This window comes from Aaosphaeria arxii, assembly GCF_010015735.1.
Source record: "Aaosphaeria arxii CBS 175.79 unplaced genomic scaffold BU24scaffold_2, whole genome shotgun sequence".
Classification (NCBI taxonomy): Eukaryota; Fungi; Ascomycota; class Dothideomycetes; order Pleosporales; genus Aaosphaeria; species Aaosphaeria arxii.
This window is the reverse complement of record NW_022983475.1, coordinates 3,367,472-3,385,575: the sequence shown is the minus strand read 5'-3', so window position 1 is coordinate 3,385,575 and position 18,104 is coordinate 3,367,472. Positions and strand designations below refer to the sequence as shown.

At 52.0% G+C, this 18,104-nt stretch overlaps 5 protein-coding genes across 5 annotated transcripts; 3 read left to right on the top strand and 2 right to left on the bottom strand.

The window, feature by feature from the left end:
• Positions 1 to 3,213: 3,213 nt before the first annotated feature.
• Positions 3,214 to 7,119, top strand: BU24DRAFT_342923 (uncharacterized protein; the record flags this gene model as incomplete). The annotated part of the gene is made up of 3 exons (XM_033523337.1): positions 3,214 to 4,512; positions 4,603 to 5,068; positions 5,159 to 7,119. The coding sequence occupies 3 exons, from the start codon at positions 3,214 to 3,216 to the stop codon at positions 7,117 to 7,119; spliced, it is 3,726 nt and encodes a 1,241-aa protein (XP_033388041.1).
• Positions 7,120 to 10,404: 3,285 nt separating this feature from the next.
• On the top strand, positions 10,405 to 11,553 carry BU24DRAFT_419326 (uncharacterized protein). Its single transcript, XM_033527190.1, has 3 exons — positions 10,405 to 10,877; positions 10,957 to 11,101; positions 11,165 to 11,553. Exons 1-3 carry the CDS (start codon positions 10,794 to 10,796, stop codon positions 11,353 to 11,355), a joined length of 420 nt encoding a protein of 139 aa, XP_033388040.1. The 5' UTR covers positions 10,405 to 10,793; the 3' UTR covers positions 11,356 to 11,553.
• Positions 11,432 to 13,142, bottom strand: BU24DRAFT_365350 (uncharacterized protein). The gene has a single exon (XM_033524271.1). It carries the CDS (start codon positions 12,893 to 12,895, stop codon positions 11,765 to 11,767), a length of 1,131 nt encoding a protein of 376 aa, XP_033388039.1. The 5' UTR covers positions 12,896 to 13,142; the 3' UTR covers positions 11,432 to 11,764.
• A 449-nt stretch (positions 13,143 to 13,591) lies between these two features.
• On the top strand, positions 13,592 to 15,927 carry BU24DRAFT_448137 (HET-domain-containing protein; the record flags this gene model as incomplete). The annotated part of the gene is made up of 3 exons (XM_033530865.1): positions 13,592 to 13,852; positions 13,903 to 14,586; positions 14,634 to 15,927. The coding sequence occupies 3 exons, from the start codon at positions 13,592 to 13,594 to the stop codon at positions 15,792 to 15,794; spliced, it is 2,106 nt and encodes a 701-aa protein (XP_033388038.1). The 3' UTR covers positions 15,795 to 15,927.
• Positions 15,928 to 15,965: 38 nt separating this feature from the next.
• Positions 15,966 to 18,009, bottom strand: BU24DRAFT_125513 (cytochrome P450). The gene is made up of 2 exons (XM_033520946.1): positions 16,646 to 18,009; positions 15,966 to 16,553 (listed from the first exon to the last, which is right to left on the bottom strand). Exons 1-2 carry the CDS (start codon positions 17,772 to 17,774, stop codon positions 16,138 to 16,140), a joined length of 1,545 nt encoding a protein of 514 aa, XP_033388037.1. The 5' UTR covers positions 17,775 to 18,009; the 3' UTR covers positions 15,966 to 16,137.
• Between the last annotated feature and the right edge of the window lie 95 nt (positions 18,010 to 18,104).

The window sequence follows — 18,104 nt, the reverse complement described above, 5'->3', positions numbered from 1 at the left end:
AGTTGACGACAGGTTTTGATCAGTCAGGCTGAACAGACTGCAGGGTGGTGCTTCGAGTTACCGCGTGCTGGTTGCGTCGGGCAGGGAATAGGCATGCACGAGCGAGTAGACACGCGGTTTGCTCTGAGAATACGAGACACAAGGGTTGTGTCCACGCACACTGTTTGGTTGGTATGATCGAGTTCATTGCAGAGTACTCGACATCGAGGAGCACAAAACAATGGGAGATTATCGTGTGTCTCGAGCTGAGAGTATGGAGGATGCTTTCGTTGGCAGGCAAGACACACCGTGGGAACACAGAAGGCGAAGTGTGTGCAGCAGAGCGCACGCAGGTATTGTATTTAGTAGGTTGGTTGTTTTATCCTCTGTTGAGCTGGCTGCACCAAGACAGGAGACGGACGGCTAGTGAGGACGAAAGCGTGCTAGACCAGGAGAACGGCGCGAGCGTCCGTATTGTACCTGGCTCCCATCATGGCCCATGAATTTGGTAGGCGGATGATTCGCTCGCTTGGTGATACCGACCAGGTTAGCACAGTGAATTGGGCCATGCAGAGGCGTTTGGCCATTCTCATGGCCATCCAGGGGCAGCGCCCATCTCCCCGCAACGCCTGTCCCCTATTGTCTTGTAAGTGTGAAACCTCGACTTGAGCGACATTCGAAGACGAGTGGCACGATTGAACCCGAATGAAGATGCGAGGAGACAGAAAGTAGAGCGAAGAAGAGTGGTCCCCCTGGAGTTGATTTGGCTGCAGATCGGGTGCCACGCTGATGGTGATACGGCAGGCTGCTGAGAGACGAGGGGGGAGTGGAACTGGAAAATCATGGTGGTGCGGCGGCGCGTGAAGCATCAGATCGCCTGGAAGCCTCCCGTCCCGAGGCGAGCCACAACGCAGTGAGCCGGTACCTGCATCTCGCCGCGTCATTGGCTGTCATACCTTTATTTTTGACTCCTTGCCATAGTGAAATTCATTCTGCATCCTGCCCAACGACTGCATGCAGAGTTAGACTGACCTCGCCAGTGGGGATTCGGCGAATGCCAGCTCGAGACGGCAGGATGATTCCGTGATTGCTCGACAGGAAGCGCGCAGCCCATCAATTGTTGCTCGAGAGTGAGGAGTGAAAAGCATGGGAATGCAGCAGAAGCAAAAAGCTGAGAGTCAGGACTCAGGAGTCGGAAGCAAGCTGTGCCATCGATAATGCTTAGTTGGGGCCAGGTAGAGGACTGCCTGAAGGCCCGGCCCCGGGGAACAACTCCCAGCACACTTTGTTCGCATCTCTAACTCAACTAGTGCCCGTTTGGGCATTCCCATTTGCTTTTGTCGCGACAACGATGTGGCAGCACTGCAGCAGAGGGTCTTCCAAGGCGCGCCGGCGTAGGGGGGGTTAGAAAAGGATATGATGGGCAACCCCCACCCACTGTTGTGCTTCTCTCCTTGCAGCTGTGGATGGGAGGAGAACGAGCGGCGGGAGGATATGTTGCATGCTGCACGCTGAGACTGGAGAGCTGGTACATGATCGTGAGGCATTCACTGAATGGGATGGGAGCACGATGGACGGGGGTTGTGCCGTTGTGAGCGCCGTCATGTCGTGGAGGTGCGAGGGGTAACCCTGCCGAACTGTTGTCATTGATGATGATGATTACGGAGTATGTGTGGTATAGATTGTAGGGTAGGTTAGTAGGTAGGTATAGGCGTAGCCTTGGAGGTATAGCGAGTGTATTGTATAACCCTTAGTCGTGAATGTTGTGGGCGTTGTTTTTTGCGTGTACCTAGTTACTGTGTAGTGTTGTGGGAAGCGCCAATGCGGAGATGAGCTTTGGAGATGGGAAATTTGACCCTTGCTCCTTCTCTCATTCGCTGTCCAACCCAACCAATTCAGTTGATTCCAGGTACCTTACAGGGCTACAGGGCCATACTGGGTGACTGGCTAACAAGACAAGCTACAGGCATCCTTCGATTCGCTTTCACTTTTGCTGTCTCTCTCCTCTGAGTCTCTCTTTGCAATCAATTATTTCAATCAATTCCTCATCCCCATGCCCTTTCCCTTCCTCCCCTCCCCTCCCCCCCAGTCGTTACTTCCGTAATTTAGGTATTAGTCTGGCCCAGAAGTGTTCAAGCCTCTTCTCTCCCTCTCTAAACCACCTAAACTACTCTCCTCTTCTCGGCTTCTTCTCCTTCTTCTACTTTGTCTTCGTCTTCTTCTTCGATTTGCATTATTCTTCGGTCCTTCGCTCGGTCTCTCCTTGCTCCATCCTTCCTTTCTCTGACTCTCTCCCCTTCACTCCATCCTCACTCTCTCCGTCACTCGACCCCCGCGGATCGCCTCACTTCACTTCACCTCACTCGACTTCACTTCATTTATTCATTCCTTCCGTCCACCAACCAACCAATATTACAACCACTACCACCACCACGCACTCTGAGAGAGCGCCGGCGGATTGTCACTCTCTACACAGCAATCGCTTTCACTCGCATAAACCCACGCTCCTTTAGAAAACACATTCGACTCGAACTCAGTACCTTCGAATCCTCCCGTCAATCGATTTAGACCAGCAGCATCGACAAAAAGTATCACTCCTGAGCCGTTCCCTATCTTCAAATTACCAAGCCGAACGTCTCGCTCTAAGCGTCTCACCTTCCGTTCCTTCGACACTCGGCTTTGCATTCCATTGCTTCTGCCTCAAGATATTTCCCCTTCGACCTCATCCGCTTTTCCACTCGTCCTTCACTTGGTTTATGGAGCTCGCCGCCAGCTCTCACTATCGAAGACTTCACCAACTGGCCACGTCCACTCGCGACCTGAACGCTTCCACAACTACAGTTACTACCCAGAAGTACGTTCATGAAACATTCTTGTTGTGTTGTGTTGTGTTTTGTTTTGGTCAAAGGGTGTCTCATTCCTGGAATGCAATTTAGGGGATAACCTTCAGACATCTCGCTAACGGCTATTCTCCCAGATAGGAAATCCGATTACACTCTTCTTTCACGGTCGTGATTCTAGTCGGTGGTGCTCTGCACAGTCTGCACAGCACGTTAGCAACAGCGAGCCTTTGACGGCTTCCTCCTTTCTAGCAGTCTTGCTCGCATTACTTACACACTAGGTATGTCCATCTTTACACACCAGTTCGCGTTTTCTTTTTTTTTTGGAAGGCTCTTGTCTGTTAGGCAATGGCAGCTGTGTGCCTGGCATCGACTGACTTTGGAACTAGACACCATGAATCGATTTCTAACCCGCCGTAAAGGCGAGAACAAGAAGAAGAAGAGCGAGCCCGAACCCGAGCCCAAAATAGATATCGCAGTAGCATTACCTCCGAGCGACGATTTTCGAACGAGTTTGATCATGCCTAGTTTGTCTACAAGGTTTAGCATGCTTCGAGAGCAGGATGACCCAAGTTCATTGATTGGAAAGGCAAGCGACGACAGTGTCCTTGCTCCGAAACGACAATCTCGTCTCCATGAATTTGGGTTCGTGGCAGGGGGTCTGTCCGATATAGCCGAAGTATCATCGCTCAACGGCTCTATCCGACCACCATTCGCAACAGAGAGGTCTGATTCATTCGATAGTTCGGATGGGTCGGGAAGCATGATGAGTCGTGCAAGACCAGGAGAAGGAAATGTGTTATTCGGTGGACGGCAAAAGATTTATAAGATCTCGAACGCTGCCTCTTCGAAGAACTTGGGGAGGGCCCTATACGAAGATGACGTTGCCATGTCAAGCTGGCAAAAGTCTCGAGCAGAGGAAAGGGAGCGACAGCTACGAGAAGAGCAGGAGGCACATGAGAGACAAACGCTTGAAAGCCAGATGCTCGACACCCAAACAATCGAACCTATAAGCCCAGTGAGAGATTCTCCTTACTCACCCTCATTTCCTAGTTACGACCAAAAGAGGGAAACGTCGTCATCGACCAACTCTGGGACGGCGAATACACGCACTTCGACCGCTGCTACATCGATTGCTTCTCAAGGAGCGGGCTCCATCCCTGCACCATCCCCAGCCCTACCTACCCACAATGGCCCCGCCTCTCCGACTGATTTCAATCGCGCTGCAACCAAAGCTCGAAGACTATATGATCAGGGTCTGGATCAGCATATGCAGGATCAGCAATCATCTGCTATGAACCGTTTGAATTCGATCCAAAGGACGCGCGCTCCGACGGGACGTTCCACTCCACCGTTACCATTCAACCAAACTCGTTCAGCAACTAACTTGAATGATCGATTCAATCGAAGTCAACCGCTTCGTACGGAGAGTCCTGCTCCAAGTGGTAAAGATGTCCATTCCAATAGCTCGAGCCCCATCATATCACGGCCACAATCTCCTCCGCTCATGAGTCCTGTCGGAAGTGACATCGAAGAAGCCCAGACCCTAAACTCGGCACTACAGCCAAACGATCGTGGTAAAGCGACAGCCTTGGGTGCATTCAACAAACCGAAGCAGGCTTTCAATGAGCAGCAGTATGCAGAACGTATGAGGCGTCTACAGCAAGAACGAGAAGCCCCAGTGGCGGCTCCTGTAGCGGCCCCTCCTGCAGCAGCCCCGAGACTAGAAAGCCCAAGCAAGCCAGCTCCCCGGGAGCGCATTGAATTAGGGCACGAACGGCAGCCTTCAGCATCAAAGCTCGACAAGCCAGCGAAGCCTTCGTTGAGGGAACGTGCAGAGCAAGAGCGCCGAAAGCGAGCCGAAGCTGGTGCAGTGGAGCGACAAAGGTCAGGTTCTGCAGCCGATGAAAAGGAAGCAGCATCACCATTCTCAGTCTTCCAGAAAGCCGCAAATCAAATGAAGGCCACTCCAGTGCTACCCCTCAGCCCACTTAAGAAGACGGAGGAGCACGCTGCTCAGAAGGTCACATCTCCACCAGGGACCACATTCTTTGCATCGCCTGGAAGCAGTGACGATGAAGACGACCAGCCTCAACCACTCGCCATCAAACCGACGGAGCCTGAGCGGCGACCACAAAATATACCGGTCGCCAGTGGTCCAGCCCCGCCAATCTTGGAGCATCCGGCATGGCGCTCTCGAAGCAACTCGCAGATGGATGATTCTAAACGCTTAGCTCCTCTTTCTCGGGGTAGCTCAGAGGATGAGAGCTCCATTCACCCTGCTCTCCGATCCCGAAGCAACTCGAGGCCAACACCAGAACGACAGCGCAGCTCCGAAGATGCTCCTAGAAATGCATTGCAAACCGATATCGCGGAAGCTAAGGAAGGCCCGGAGATTGACTCTCCTACACTGGGAGACAACGGAGGACTCAGTGGACTTATTCGTCAGCATCTTCGTAACGTCAGCAATGTTTCCTCAGACTATGGCGATGGGAACCAGGTTACAATGAGCCCACCGGCAACTTCTACCAACCCTCCCCTTTCATTGTACACCCAGAATGTGGCTCCACAAAGGCAACATCCAGCGTCAGAAACGGACACGCCTGCACATTCGAGCTACACTCACTCGAATCCCTGGGATCTGGATGATCTGGACAATCCATATTATGGCGAAAGGGACAGCACGAGCTCAACGAGCCCCGTGGAGGCACACAAAACGAAAGCACCGAATGCACCTTCGTCAAGCATTGCTCAGGCTTTGCAGGATGATATCAGCGAATGGGAAAGAGATATGAGGAAGACACACAAGCGTGAGCCAAGCGTTGAAGAACGCGAAGCATTCCAGCGCGAACTCGCACTTCGACAACGGGCAATCCAGGATAGTCTCCGTGGTCAGCTTGGTCAGGATCACAGCCGGGCGGCACCCGTGCCAGGACAACCCCACGGCGGCCTCAAGAACGCACTTAATATGCTTCGTGCGAAGTCAAGCCGGGAATCTTTCGCCACTGTCAATGAACAGCGAGCGGGCCCCGACTCGAAAGCGATGCGTATGCTTGGGATCGGTAATGCAGTGAACGGCAGCAGCACGTCTCTTGCTGGTCCGTATGGAGGTGGTGATCATTGGAGATCAGAAAACCATCTCGGCCACCGCGAACCTCCCCTACGTCAGAAGCCTTCGCGGGTTCTTCAACAGAGCGAGCAGGATGCCCAGCGTGAACTCGAGAGCCGCCTTCAGCAGCGCCCATCAACAGATGACGTCCACCGCGACAGCAGATCGAATGGTAGAACGCCAACCTCAAGTCGCCCCTCGACTCGTGACCGTTCCAGTTCGGAAGTATCTTCTGGACGTTCACGCAGCCGACCTGGCCACTACCGTGACGATCTGGAACAAGCCATGGCTGAGGGTACTGGATCAAGGAACACTGTTTACCCAGCAAACACGATGCCCTCCGTACCTGGCTACGTTGCTAACCCAACACAGCCGCTTCCCAGTGAGCGCTCTTCACCAGAGAGCCAGGCCCGCATGAGATCTCGCAGCAACAGCAGGACAGCTAAACACTTGCAGCCACTACATACAGGCATCAAGAATGGTGCCTCTCCCCATCTATCGCCTGCTGGCACCAGCCCAATGCCTCCTTTCTCACCTGGTCTTCCCGCGTCACCTCGCCCTTCCCCTGGCGCAACTAGCCCGAATCCTAATGTTTTCCGACCCCATCCTTCGCCCGTGCCTCCCTTCGCGGCAAGCAATACGCCACCCGTATCGGGAAGTTCGACACCGGTCGCCGCATCATTCAATACCAATGCCGGAGCTGGTGCCATCATCCCATCTACGGCTACGCTTCGCAAGAAATCTATCAACAAAGCCGACATCTCAGAGCCCATCTTCCTATCTACCACTTCAGTCATTGATACGGTAAACTTGCCACCGGGAGCATCCTTGAAGAACGGGGGCGATGCTGCTCCCCCGGTCCCACCCATCAATCCCATGAGACGTCGATTCGGATTCGGGCGAACTGCCAATGAAGAGCCAGCAGTCCAAGCACCGTTCCCTCCTTATGCCGAGCCCATGCGAACCAATTCCTCTGATGCACTGGCAAGCCAGAACCCTCCTCCTCGCAACAGGCTGAGGAAGACGTCAAGTGCAGGCGATGGTCTCCACAGCAAGGCACAGGCTCAAATGGGAGCTAGCCCAGCAGTTCCACCAATGCCATTTGGCCGCAAGGGTTCCTCACCACCTCGCCCGATCAACGACCGTCATATCCCTCAGGCACAACACAATATGGACGGTGCCATGTTTTAGATTGATCTCTATACATCTCAGGCACCGCGATTGTTGACTCTGATCACTTTCTTGGGCCAGCGCACAACTTCTAAAAAAATAGTAACTCCCTTTTTAACTTCTAGTGTCTCTTTCTAAATTTCTTTCCTCTTCCGCGACCTCGGATCAATTCACTCTTCTCACTACGCTTCTACGGCCTGTTTTATTGGAATTTCCATTTGATTGATTGGCATCAGCAATATACCTCGGTCTCTTTCTTTCTTTATCTGTATTCAAGGTGTTTTTTTCTTTCTCAATTTTCTTGACGGGAGAGGAGGTAGTGTTCAAGTGGGTTTTCCTATTCACATTTCATTGCGGCGCATGGAAATGCACACAGACGGTGGGCTGGCCAGGAATCTCTCTCGGGAAGTTTGGGGATGGATGGCCAATTTTCTTTTCTCACCTAGACTGCGGGACCTCCACGGGACATGCAAGCATACGCACCGGCATATATAGCTGGATTATATGGGACCGGTGTTACTGGACAATGTCGGACGGACGGGCATACAAGCGTCTGGGGGAGGGACCTTTCCTTACAACCATCCACTCCCAATTTGCTCTCTCGAAATATCTGCTGGAGGCAGATGAAGTAAGAATACATGTATAGGTCTGGAGGACCACCTTATAAGATAGTGTTGAATTGTCACACCTGAACAAGGAACTACAAAAGACTCCCCAACGATCGTGTACATATGTGATGTGAATGGTGATGTTCGATCTCATATAATAGTGACTCTTGCACAACTACTGAATCTCAGATCTAGACTTGGCCAATCCTCATTGCGAGAACAAAATCGATTCTGATCCCTCTTCTTAACGAGTTCGGAGAACTCATCATACCGTGTAGGTATGGAAATATCGTCTTGCAATATAAGGTAGGCAAGAGCTAAGGTACGAACGGGTAGTACCGCACCCGCTTCTCGGGCGTATCGACCAAGCCATCGATTCGTCCCCAAGGCTAGGTGTCATTATATTCATTTATTACTTATGACTGCACACGGTACAGCGGATAGCATGGTATCCACCTACCTATTTAGTATACTGTACTCCAGTATTCATCGCATTGTACGGAGTATGTATCGCATTATATACACTCGCATCATATAGAGTACTATCATATCACAAACCACAAGTCGGAACCTTCATCTGCCATCACATCAATATGCATATGCAATAAGCGAACCGTGGCTGGGTCAGGTACTTGTGAGTGTGAGTTATTGATCTGCATGTCGAGGTTAAGTGGCGTTGGGGTCTCATGTGTACCGTGGTGAGCTGAGGGGGAGCTGAGGATCGAGGATGTAGGGTATGGTTATATGCTTTGTATATTTGTATCTGCTAGGTCAATGCTAATACCTATCTACAAAGGTCCCATATGTCGACCACCAATATCGATATGTATTTAAGCAATTATTCCCTCCGACTTTATTTACTCGGCCTTAGCCTCCTCAGCATCATCGCCCAGCTGGACCACCAAGACGTATTAATCGAAAGTCAGCGGTACGATAGATACGGCAGTCGGAGGCGCACCGCACACACACACAAGGTAGCCCCTGATCTGCTGCTCGACACCCCTGCTGTGCGGTGCGTGCGTGCGTAGCTATGCGTGTGCGGCGCAACGAAAATTCTACGCCGGGCGCGGGCTAATGCAAGGGTTTGGCGGCGGCGGTCGGCGGGTAGGCAGGCAGGGCAGGGCAGGTCGTCTTGGGGCTGAAACACCTGGGCTGGCGCTGGGCGCAGGAGAACTTTCAATACTTTAATAATTATTTGGCTTTTTCTTTTGAGTGAGTGAGAGGTAGTATTGTGTAGGGAAATAGTACCATAGACTTGAGCAAGTAGATGAATAGGTTGAAAAAAAAAAAGGTCTAGAATATGAGAAGATTCTTACGACTACATAAGTGGGGAGATGGAGATTCTGATCTACAGACGTGCTATGGTTCGTTGGATACGTTGGGGTTTCAGAGTTGTCTCTACTCCAGGTCTTTCCTAGGAACAATGAGGGACTTGAGAGTTATCGTACGGGGATCATCGTCGAGGGTGTAGTCGAGCATACTCCTATGGTATGATTTCGGATTGATTGATTGTATTTGTAACTGCAACGGGAACGGCTGCCTTCTTGACGGGTGTCCTGGTGTACGATTTGCGTTTGTGTTTTCGTGCATGTGTGATTGTTCCGAAAGCGTCTACATGTCGACTTGTACAAGCAACAATCAATGGGAAGATGTGACAATACTAGGCCCTGATACAAACAGTCCGATTGCCTGACCTTCCCCCTCCGTCTGCCTTATCTGTCTGTCAGTCTGGCTGCTATTATGCCTTGCATATCGGCTCTCGGCTACCGTCAAGCAGAGTTCGAGACTTTTCGAAAGCGTCGAACTCAATTCCCATGGGACGGCTTCAAAGTTCAGAACCTCGAAGTATCCCTCTATGGAGCGTTGTTTGGTAGATAAACGTCATATTAGTGTACCCCCGGGCCCAAACCTTACGTCAACAACCTTTGCAACGGCGCATTTCTCACTGTTGTATTTTAGCACTTTTGACAAACTCGGCGTCGAATCCCCAATAGTTGTCCGTCCCACGGGGTTTCGAGGGCTTTGCGGTCTGGTTGTGCTCTTTTGCGACTCGTACCGTTTGGACGGCCCTTGAGGAAGATCCAAAGGTCCGATGTCACGCTGCACCGGCGAAGAGTCTCGTGGCCTGCGCAGTTTCGTAGAGGTCGCTTGGGATTCCGTTAATGTGATGCAATAATAAGAAATAGGATTGGATTAGATTGGATTTGGACGCCGTACTCGTAACTAGACGTCTGGGTACTCGTAACTAGACGTCTGGGTACTCGTAGCTAGAGGGATGTGCACTTGGCGGGTCTCCACCATTGTGACCCTTAAAGCGGCTGTCATTGGGGGCATCGATGGACGTTTTAGGTATTTGAGGGGGGAAAGCTTACGCTTACTTGGGTGGCTAAGTTGGAAGAATAATGGACTGACGGGTGATTGATGTTACTTAACTATCGTTGCAAGTGGATTCGTGCAGCAAGTGTGTGATGGTTGTGTGCTGTGTATGCTATTGCTGGCTGGCTGGTTGCCTCTGGTGTGTAATTGCTGGAGGGTGCTCAACTGCTGCGCCCCGGAGGAGTCCACGCCTTAAACCGTATTTAGACACAGGAAGAGTATCGAGTATCTGTTCAGTCTTGGGAAATGATTGGGATCCTTGCAATAATGATGACCGTGTTCGATGGCGCGCCTTGGGGCTCTGCTCTTCCTTCTGATTAGACGGGAGGTGGAGAGTGGTAGACCAAACGGTAGGCCAAACAGCAATAGAGTAGAGTACGAGTAGTCCGTGTCCTCCTCAGAATACTTGTATACTACTGTATCATCCCCATCTCTCCATCTTCTCTCTCTCCACTTGCCTTCATAACCTTTTTTAGACTTCACGCTTGTCTTCTTGTCCTTTCCTAACTTACCATTTTACTTTGCCTCTACCTTTCCTCTATTACACCCGGTCGTTACCCTTTCCCAACTTTATATATCCATACACACATATAACTCGAGTCAAACCACCAACTCCCAATTTCCTGTGTCTACTTCAATTGCTCTCATCGCCATACCTACTCGTCGCATACACATATCACATCACCTCCAACACTCTACCAACACATCAAAATGAAGTTCTCGCTCTCCGCCCTCACCTTCGCGGCTTCGCTCGCCGTCGTCAACGCCCAGATCGCCGGTCTCCCGTCCTGCGCCGTACGTCACCCACCCAAATAACATCTCACCACCCACTCCCCCCAATGCGACAAACCCACTGACAAGATTCCAAATCTAGACTTCCTGCCTACTCTCCGCCATCGGCTCCTCCTCATGCGACCTGACTGACCGCAAATGCATCTGCACAACCGGCAAGGACAAGGTCACAGAGAGCCTCACAAGCTGTCTCCCCCAGTCCAGCTGCACCCAGACCGAGCTTAACAGTACGTCTCCTTCCCTTCCCCTCCGCACTCCACCCACATATACTAACAGGTTTTCCCTCGTAGCAATCAGCAACGGCGTCAGCGCCTTCTGCCAGTCCGCAGGCGTAAACGTAACCGACATCCCCTCCATCGCGCTCGCAACCAACACCGCGAGCGCGACCTCCTCGCCCACGAGCTCCCCCGGCGCTGCGGTCGTGAACGTCGCGAGTCTTGGTGCTGTCGCGATGGGTATGGTTGCTGCTTTTGCGTTGTAGATCGTGTAAGGGTGTAGGTCAGGGGGGGGGATAAGCGCATACATACTCACTCTTGGCTTCTTCTTTTTTGGGGAGTGAGTAGAGCTTTGGATCACGTTCATTCATTCGTCGGTGGAAGCTTGGATTTAAATCGTTTCGAGAAGGAGAAAGGAAACATTGTTTGACTTCTGGGTCGGCGTCTTCACACAGGCATAAGATATCTTTTGGGACAAAACAATTGAACAAGAAGGAAAGGGGGGAGCTTCGACCATTTGGCGAAGCTTGCCTGTTCACTTTTCCTCACTACCACAAATGATGCACTGGAGCAATTCTTGCAAGATGTGTGTGTCCGTGATGTTGATTGTCCCTTTTATATTCTTCTTTTTAGATTCGTTTTTAAGTTTGACTTATTCTATTATATGGACCATTTTCACGCGGCTTCGAGCGCGCTGATGAACTTCCCAGCCCATGCCGTGAACTCGTCGTCTTGTCCGGTCCAGCTCTGCTTGACGATCTCCGCTGCGCGCTTGGCCTCGGAGCAGCATTGGTCCAGCGTCTCTTTGGCTTCGTCTTCGTTGAGGTCGTAAAATGCGCTTGCTAGGTCGTCGATCGTGTCTGGTATCGTCTTCAGCAGGTCCATGAGCTGCTCCAACTTCGTGGTGGGATCTGTCTGCGTTCCGTCTGCTGTCTCTCCATTCGTCGCGGACGACGTGGGACTGGGGAATGTCTTTAACCTCCTCTTGATCAACGCCTGGTAAAAGATCCCCACCATCTTCAGTCGCTTGACACTCGTGTCCAGCAGCGCCTTAAGCTCCTTATCCCCCTTCCCCAACTTATTCGCCGCCCCGAAAATTTCATCTTCATCCGCGAACTCATTCCCCCCCTCGCCGTCGCTCCCCTCCGCAGCATCCCCCTCCTCATCATCCACATCCTCCCCCCACTCCTTCAATTCCTCCACCGCATCCAGCAACACCGCCCTGAACCCCTCCGCCTTCCTAACCACCACCCCCACCACCCCATCCTGACAAATCTTCAACAGCGCATCGCACGCCTCCCAAACCACACCCGTGATAGACAGCACCTCCTGCTTCTCCGCCTCCGCCTCTGCCACGGCCCCCTTCTCCGCAAGCCGCCCCACGAGCGCAAGAAGCTTCCCCCACGCGCTAAGAACCCGCCGCACGCCCGCCGAGACTTCGCTGCGCATCAGCGCGCCCATGCCCGAGGGCGACGCCGCCGCGTTGACCATGTTGGTCAGCGATTTCATGGTCACATCGCTGAGCTTTGTCGCGACGGCCGTGGGCGTGAAGGGCGGGGTTAGCAGGAGGAGGGAGAGCGTCGTCGTGTGCGAGCGGAGGAGCGTGGTGGTGGCTTTTATGGTGTCGAGGGGGTTTGATGTCGTTGTTGTGGAACTGGAGGAGGTGGAGGAGACATTGGAGGAGGAGGAGAGCTTCGCGGGTAGGAGGGAGGATTGGTAGTGTGAGAGGAGGATTTGCGTGGATTTGGTGAGGTTGATTAGGGGCCGGGTGTCTGGGGGGTTGCTGGGTTTGGACTTTGGTGGCATTTTGATATGTCTCTTTTATTGTCTTTCTTGGGCTTTGTGGTGGTGAAGGGTTGTTGATGTGAGGTTGTAGGTTTAAGGTATGTCGCGTTATATCGAGATATAACGAGAGCGTTTCGTAGGAAAACAAAAACTCTGTGTATGTGCAGTTGGGAGGAGGATATGTAAGTGGTGTTGATGCCTACGGAAATTTTTGAAGAGGTTCGCGGGGTTGGGAAGGACCAAGTGGAATATTTTTGGTCTTATCGATAGAGGAAGGGAGGTGTGGTTATGGTGGGGCTACTACTTCTACTACGAGTCTACAGCTGCTATAACTACTGCCTAGAACTACTGCTACAACTAACAACCAAAACATACCGCAACAACCGGTACATTGATACGAAATGACGCTCTGATCAATCTCTCCGGCTTAGCTTATATGAATGGTTGCTCACCCACTTCGGAATTGCACAAAGAGAGCATGGCATCAGCCTTCCGACCTCGCTCACCGTCCCGGCAGATTTCTGCCTTGAGTCCTGGTTCCTACTTGCATATGCAGGACTTGTATGATGACTCAGGCGACGATATAACTAGTTACACGGGCAGCTTACACTGCCCCTTCATTCTTTTCTTCGGCGTTCTTGAACGCATTGTTTCCAATCGCTGCAATTTACTCACTCTCTTGCTCACTGACTACTGGACTCCGCACCAACTGGGAACATGTGCTTGATATGCGACGATATATCGAAGGCCATCTCCAATTATCGGCAGAAGCTTGATAAGGTCAACGAGGAAGTTGTTTGGGAGCGGAGTCCTCTGAAAAACAGTGAAATTTGTGCAACCATCGACAGGCTCCTGCATCTTTTCCAGACCCCTCGAGAATGTTTTGAAGACACACATCACATAACATTGACGTCAATAGGCGTTAATTCATTCAATGGAACTTACATGTGCAGCGGGCATGGGCTCCAATATGGTCCTGTAAGATTTCTCAGTGCCCTCAAGAGCAGAGCTAAGATACTCTCTTCAAGCATTTTAATGGCGCGATACTTCACGAACTATCTTCTGACTGGGACCTTTGTAATGGCGACATTTCCATCGACCCACATTGGATTGACCTTGATCGTATTCGTGGTTGGATCACTGATTGCAACAATAACCATGGCGGAATATGCCACTCCATTAAAGATGAGTGGCGCACATTGTCGAGCCCCCCAACGGAAATACTATTGATCAATGTGGTTCGGAAATGCCTCGAGTCTAGGAGGCTTCCATGCAGCTATGTAGCTTTGAGTTATGTTTGGGGAAAGCATGCAGATGCATTGAAGACTCTACTCAGTAACGTTTCGACGCTCTCGGTTGAGGATGCTCTTGATGCACCATCGATTAGAGCAAGATTACCGCAAACGATCCGTGACAGTATGCTCCTAACCGGGTTGTTGGGGTTGGAGTACATTTGGATCGACCGATTTTGCATTGTTCAAGACGATGAGGAAATGAAAGCTGAGCAGCTGGATGCTATGGCTGCGATCTACTCCCATGCTTACCTGACTATCATCGCACAAGATGGGGATGATTCCTACGGACTACGTGGAATTGATAGGAAAGGACAATCGCGCTCAGCTAATCTCACCCCTCTCCAGTTTAGCTCCTCTTGTCGTGTGGTTCCCGATACATTGGAGAATGTTTGGTCCCTCCATGAAACTCGAGGCTGGGTATGATATCTCCGAAGACTGTGATTTATGTGCGCTAATATGTTCAGACATTCCAAGAAGAGCACTTGAGCAGAAGAGGGCTCCATTTCAAAGATGACATGGTGAAGTGGAGATGCAATCAGACCACTAGGAGGGAAAGCTGTCCAAAACCACTAAATACATGTCCTTGGGTAGTCTTACCAGCACAAGACGATCTATATTTTGCTTGGCCATATATCGACAAGTATGCTGATCTGGTAGACATGTATTCGTATCGTTACCTCACCCTACCTACGGATGCATACAATGCTTTCTCTGCCATCGTGCAAACCGTAAGCCGCGCCATGGAAGGAGGCTGTTTGTTCGGCATTCCTGAGATGTTCTTTGACGGATGCCTTTTATGGTACCCTCGCATAGGTGAAGGACGGCGGAAGGACGCCGATGGGCGCGTCTTGAATGCTTTCCCAAGCTGGTCCTGGCTAAGTTGGGATGGGCCTGTCAATACAACGATGTGGATCCACACACATCCGTATATCGACACTGGCAAAAGAAGAGGGGTTTGTAATTTGGATGTGGTTGTATCGCCAACAGTATCCTGGAAAAAAAGGAACTTATCGACAGGTTTACTTGAGAACATCTCAAACACATACTACAGATTCTCTCAACTCTCATGGGAGGGTGCTGGTATGACACCTGACTCTGGCGTCCTACCACCTGGTTACCGGTTTCGTCAACCAGTCCCTATACCTTGTCACCCTCTTGTTCAACCGACCCGAAGGTACAGTCCAATCTTAGAGTTTCGTTCGCAGCGACTATATCTTCGCCGCGGGTACAAAGTCGAAAACAGATTCATCAGAACTCCATACCTATACAGTCTGATGGCCACTTCAGATGGTCCCATCAGCGGTGGGATTAGTTACGACGCAGACCCGGAAAACACGAGCGAAGAATGCGAGCTTATCTGTATAGGTAAGGCAGAGGTGGATGGCAGTAAAGTGGAGTTTTTTTTCAACCGGATCTTTGCCGAATACGATCATTTGGGCCGGGAATCAGGAAGGCATTGGAAGCCCGACGATTCAGTAAGAGCGGACAACGGAAAGTATCGATTCTATAATGTGCTTTTGATCGAGTGGAAAGATGGGATTGCGTACCGCAAGGGGCTGGGGAGAGTTGAACAAAGCTTCTGGGATGGTGCTGAGACGGAGGAAATTGACGTTCGCTTGGGCTGAGATGCCAGATAGATGATCACGAATTGTGTGAGTCTGTCTTTGTATGGGGCTGATGACCCGACGTTCGAACGATATGATAAAGATACAAGGAATAGAATGTGGTGTTTTTGAAAGCCATGGTAGTCTATTATTCATTACATGCCTACTTCATATCCGGGTATAAAAGCGGCCTCTCCATTTACGGCCTGCCCCTTTCGTACTATCACTTTACCTACTCATATCCAACGAAGCAACGAAGCGGACCATCATATAATACCACGATACGTAAAGCCCATGTCCCAAACCCAGCTACGAAGCCGAAGCCAAAGCAAAGACGATTCAAAAACGTATTCTATCCCACCCATCACCTCTTCAACCCCACCATCGTCCCATTCCGACTACACAGCGTCAACGTCAACGACTCCTCCCAAGGCCCCTGATCCCTACTCTCCAGCTCCGCAAACTCCTGCACCATCCTCACCAACACGTACCCCGCCTCCGTGAGCGCATACTGCTGGCCGAGACAGATCCTCGGCCCGCCGTTGAACGGAAGGTACTCCCACCCGGGGCGAAGGTGCTCCCAGCGCTCAGGGCGGAAGACCTCCGCGTCGGCGCCGTAGTAGTCGGTGCGCCGGTGCATCGAGTACAGGGAGTAGGCGACGATGGTGCCGGCGGGGACGAATAGGGAGGATGTGCCGTCGGGACCGCCGCCGAGCGGGAGGACGGTGTCGCGGGTGGCGAGGCGGGAGTTGGCGGGTACGACGGGGTTGACGCGGAGAGCTGCAGGTTGCGTTAGAAGGCTGTGTCTTTGTTGGGAAATCCGGGTATGACAGGGGGAAGGGGGGCGGGGAGGGACGAGATGGGAGACTTACATTCGTTCAAGCACCACTTGACGTACTTGAAGCTACGCAGCTCCTCGTACGTCGGCAAGCGACCCTCCAGTGGTGCGACCTCCTCGCGTAGCTTGGCCCATATGCGGGGGTCCTTCGCGATGTAGACGAACATGTTGCTGAGGAGGGAGGCGGTGGTGTCGCGGCCGGCGAGCAGGATGTTGATGAGCTCGTCGCGGATCTGTTTCTTGTCCTTGGTCTGCTTGGCGAGCTCGTGGATGAAGACGTAGCGCTCGTCGACTTTGGCGTCGGCCTTCTCGGCGTCGCGGTCGCGGCCCTCGCGCCAGCGGACGGCCTCGTCGACCCATTTGTCGACGTACTCGTGGCAGATGCGGTTCGCTTCGTCGGCTTCCTTGTTCTTGCGGAAGTAGGAGAGGAAGCCGAGGCGGGTGCGGACGGTGATGTCGTCCTGGGCGGTCTGGAAGGCCCGGGCGAAGATGTCGTCTTCGTTGGCGACTTGGTCTCGCTGGCCGACCATGCGGAGGGAGTTGGTGGAGTGGTTGAAGAGGAACTCGGTGGCAGAGTCGATAGTCATGCGGAAGAAGAGTTCCTGCAGGTCGACGGTCGCGCCATCCTTGGGGATCACCTTGAGGAGGAGCTTGAAGTGCCGCTCAAGCATACTGAGGTCGGCCACCTGGTCGCGCGCGAAGTTGGGTCGGAGTAGATGTCGAGAGTTGGCCCATCGGTCGCCGTCTGTCGTGAAGATGCCGTGGCCTAGCAGCGGCGTGAAGGCCTGTCCCCTGTGGCCGATGGAGTAGTCCTTAAACTTGAGACTCAGCACCGTCTTGATGTTCTCTGGCTCGACGGTCACGATGATGGGCTGGTTCACCAGTCGGGAGCGGAATGTCTTGCAGTCCAGTTCGTGGAGGCGCTCGAGGTTTCGCTCCAGGATCTTGTGTTCTTTGGCGTTCTTCGTGTTAGACCGGAGCACGTCGAGCCCGAATATAGGGTCCTTGTTGTAGATGGCCTTGCATGGTTTGCAGCCATGATCTTTCATCATTCGCTTCCGTGCGAGGTAGAGCATGATTTGTGTGTAGACGACATAGGAAAGAATCGCACCAGCCACTACAAAGACGAGTGGCGAGTTCTTTAATTTTCCTCCTTCAGACATCTTGAAGACGAGCGATTGCAATTGGCGCCGTGGATTGCGATGCGAAGCGGTTTACCAAGGTGCGTAAAATGCAGCGGAACCAAAGCTTATAGATTGGTTAAACGTATTGTGTACACCCCGTACGACACGAGATGCAATGCAGAACGTGGCTGATAGAGCGAGCTGAAGGGAATTCCCCCCTCCTCGTGATGGTGTGTAGTAAGGTATCCCTTTTCGTCCCAGTCCGGATAGGGTATGCACTCCGAGTGGTAAATCCAAGAGGTCCCCTGGTCGTTATTCCGAGAAGAGAATATGGTACTTTGTTGTCTCAGCCTTATTATGTATATACTG

Bases quoted from the DNA above. Each gene is read 5' to 3' on its own strand.
- BU24DRAFT_419326 (XM_033527190.1), top strand. From the start codon at position 10,794: ATGAAGTTCTCGCTCTCCGCCCTCACCTTCGCGGCTTCGCTCGCCGTC. The intron at 10,878-10,956 runs GTACGTCACCCA...TTCCAAATCTAG, and splicing joins CCGGTCTCCCGTCCTGCGCC to ACTTCCTGCCTACTCTCCGC. The intron at 11,102-11,164 runs GTACGTCTCCTT...TTTCCCTCGTAG, and splicing joins CACCCAGACCGAGCTTAACA to CAATCAGCAACGGCGTCAGC.
- BU24DRAFT_365350 (XM_033524271.1), bottom strand. From the start codon at position 12,895: ATGCCACCAAAGTCCAAACCCAGCAACCCCCCAGACACCCGGCCCCTA.
- BU24DRAFT_125513 (XM_033520946.1), bottom strand. From the start codon at position 17,774: ATGTCTGAAGGAGGAAAATTAAAGAACTCGCCACTCGTCTTTGTAGTG. The intron at 16,554-16,645 runs GTAAGTCTCCCA...CGCAACCTGCAG, and splicing joins CAAGTGGTGCTTGAACGAAT to CTCTCCGCGTCAACCCCGTC.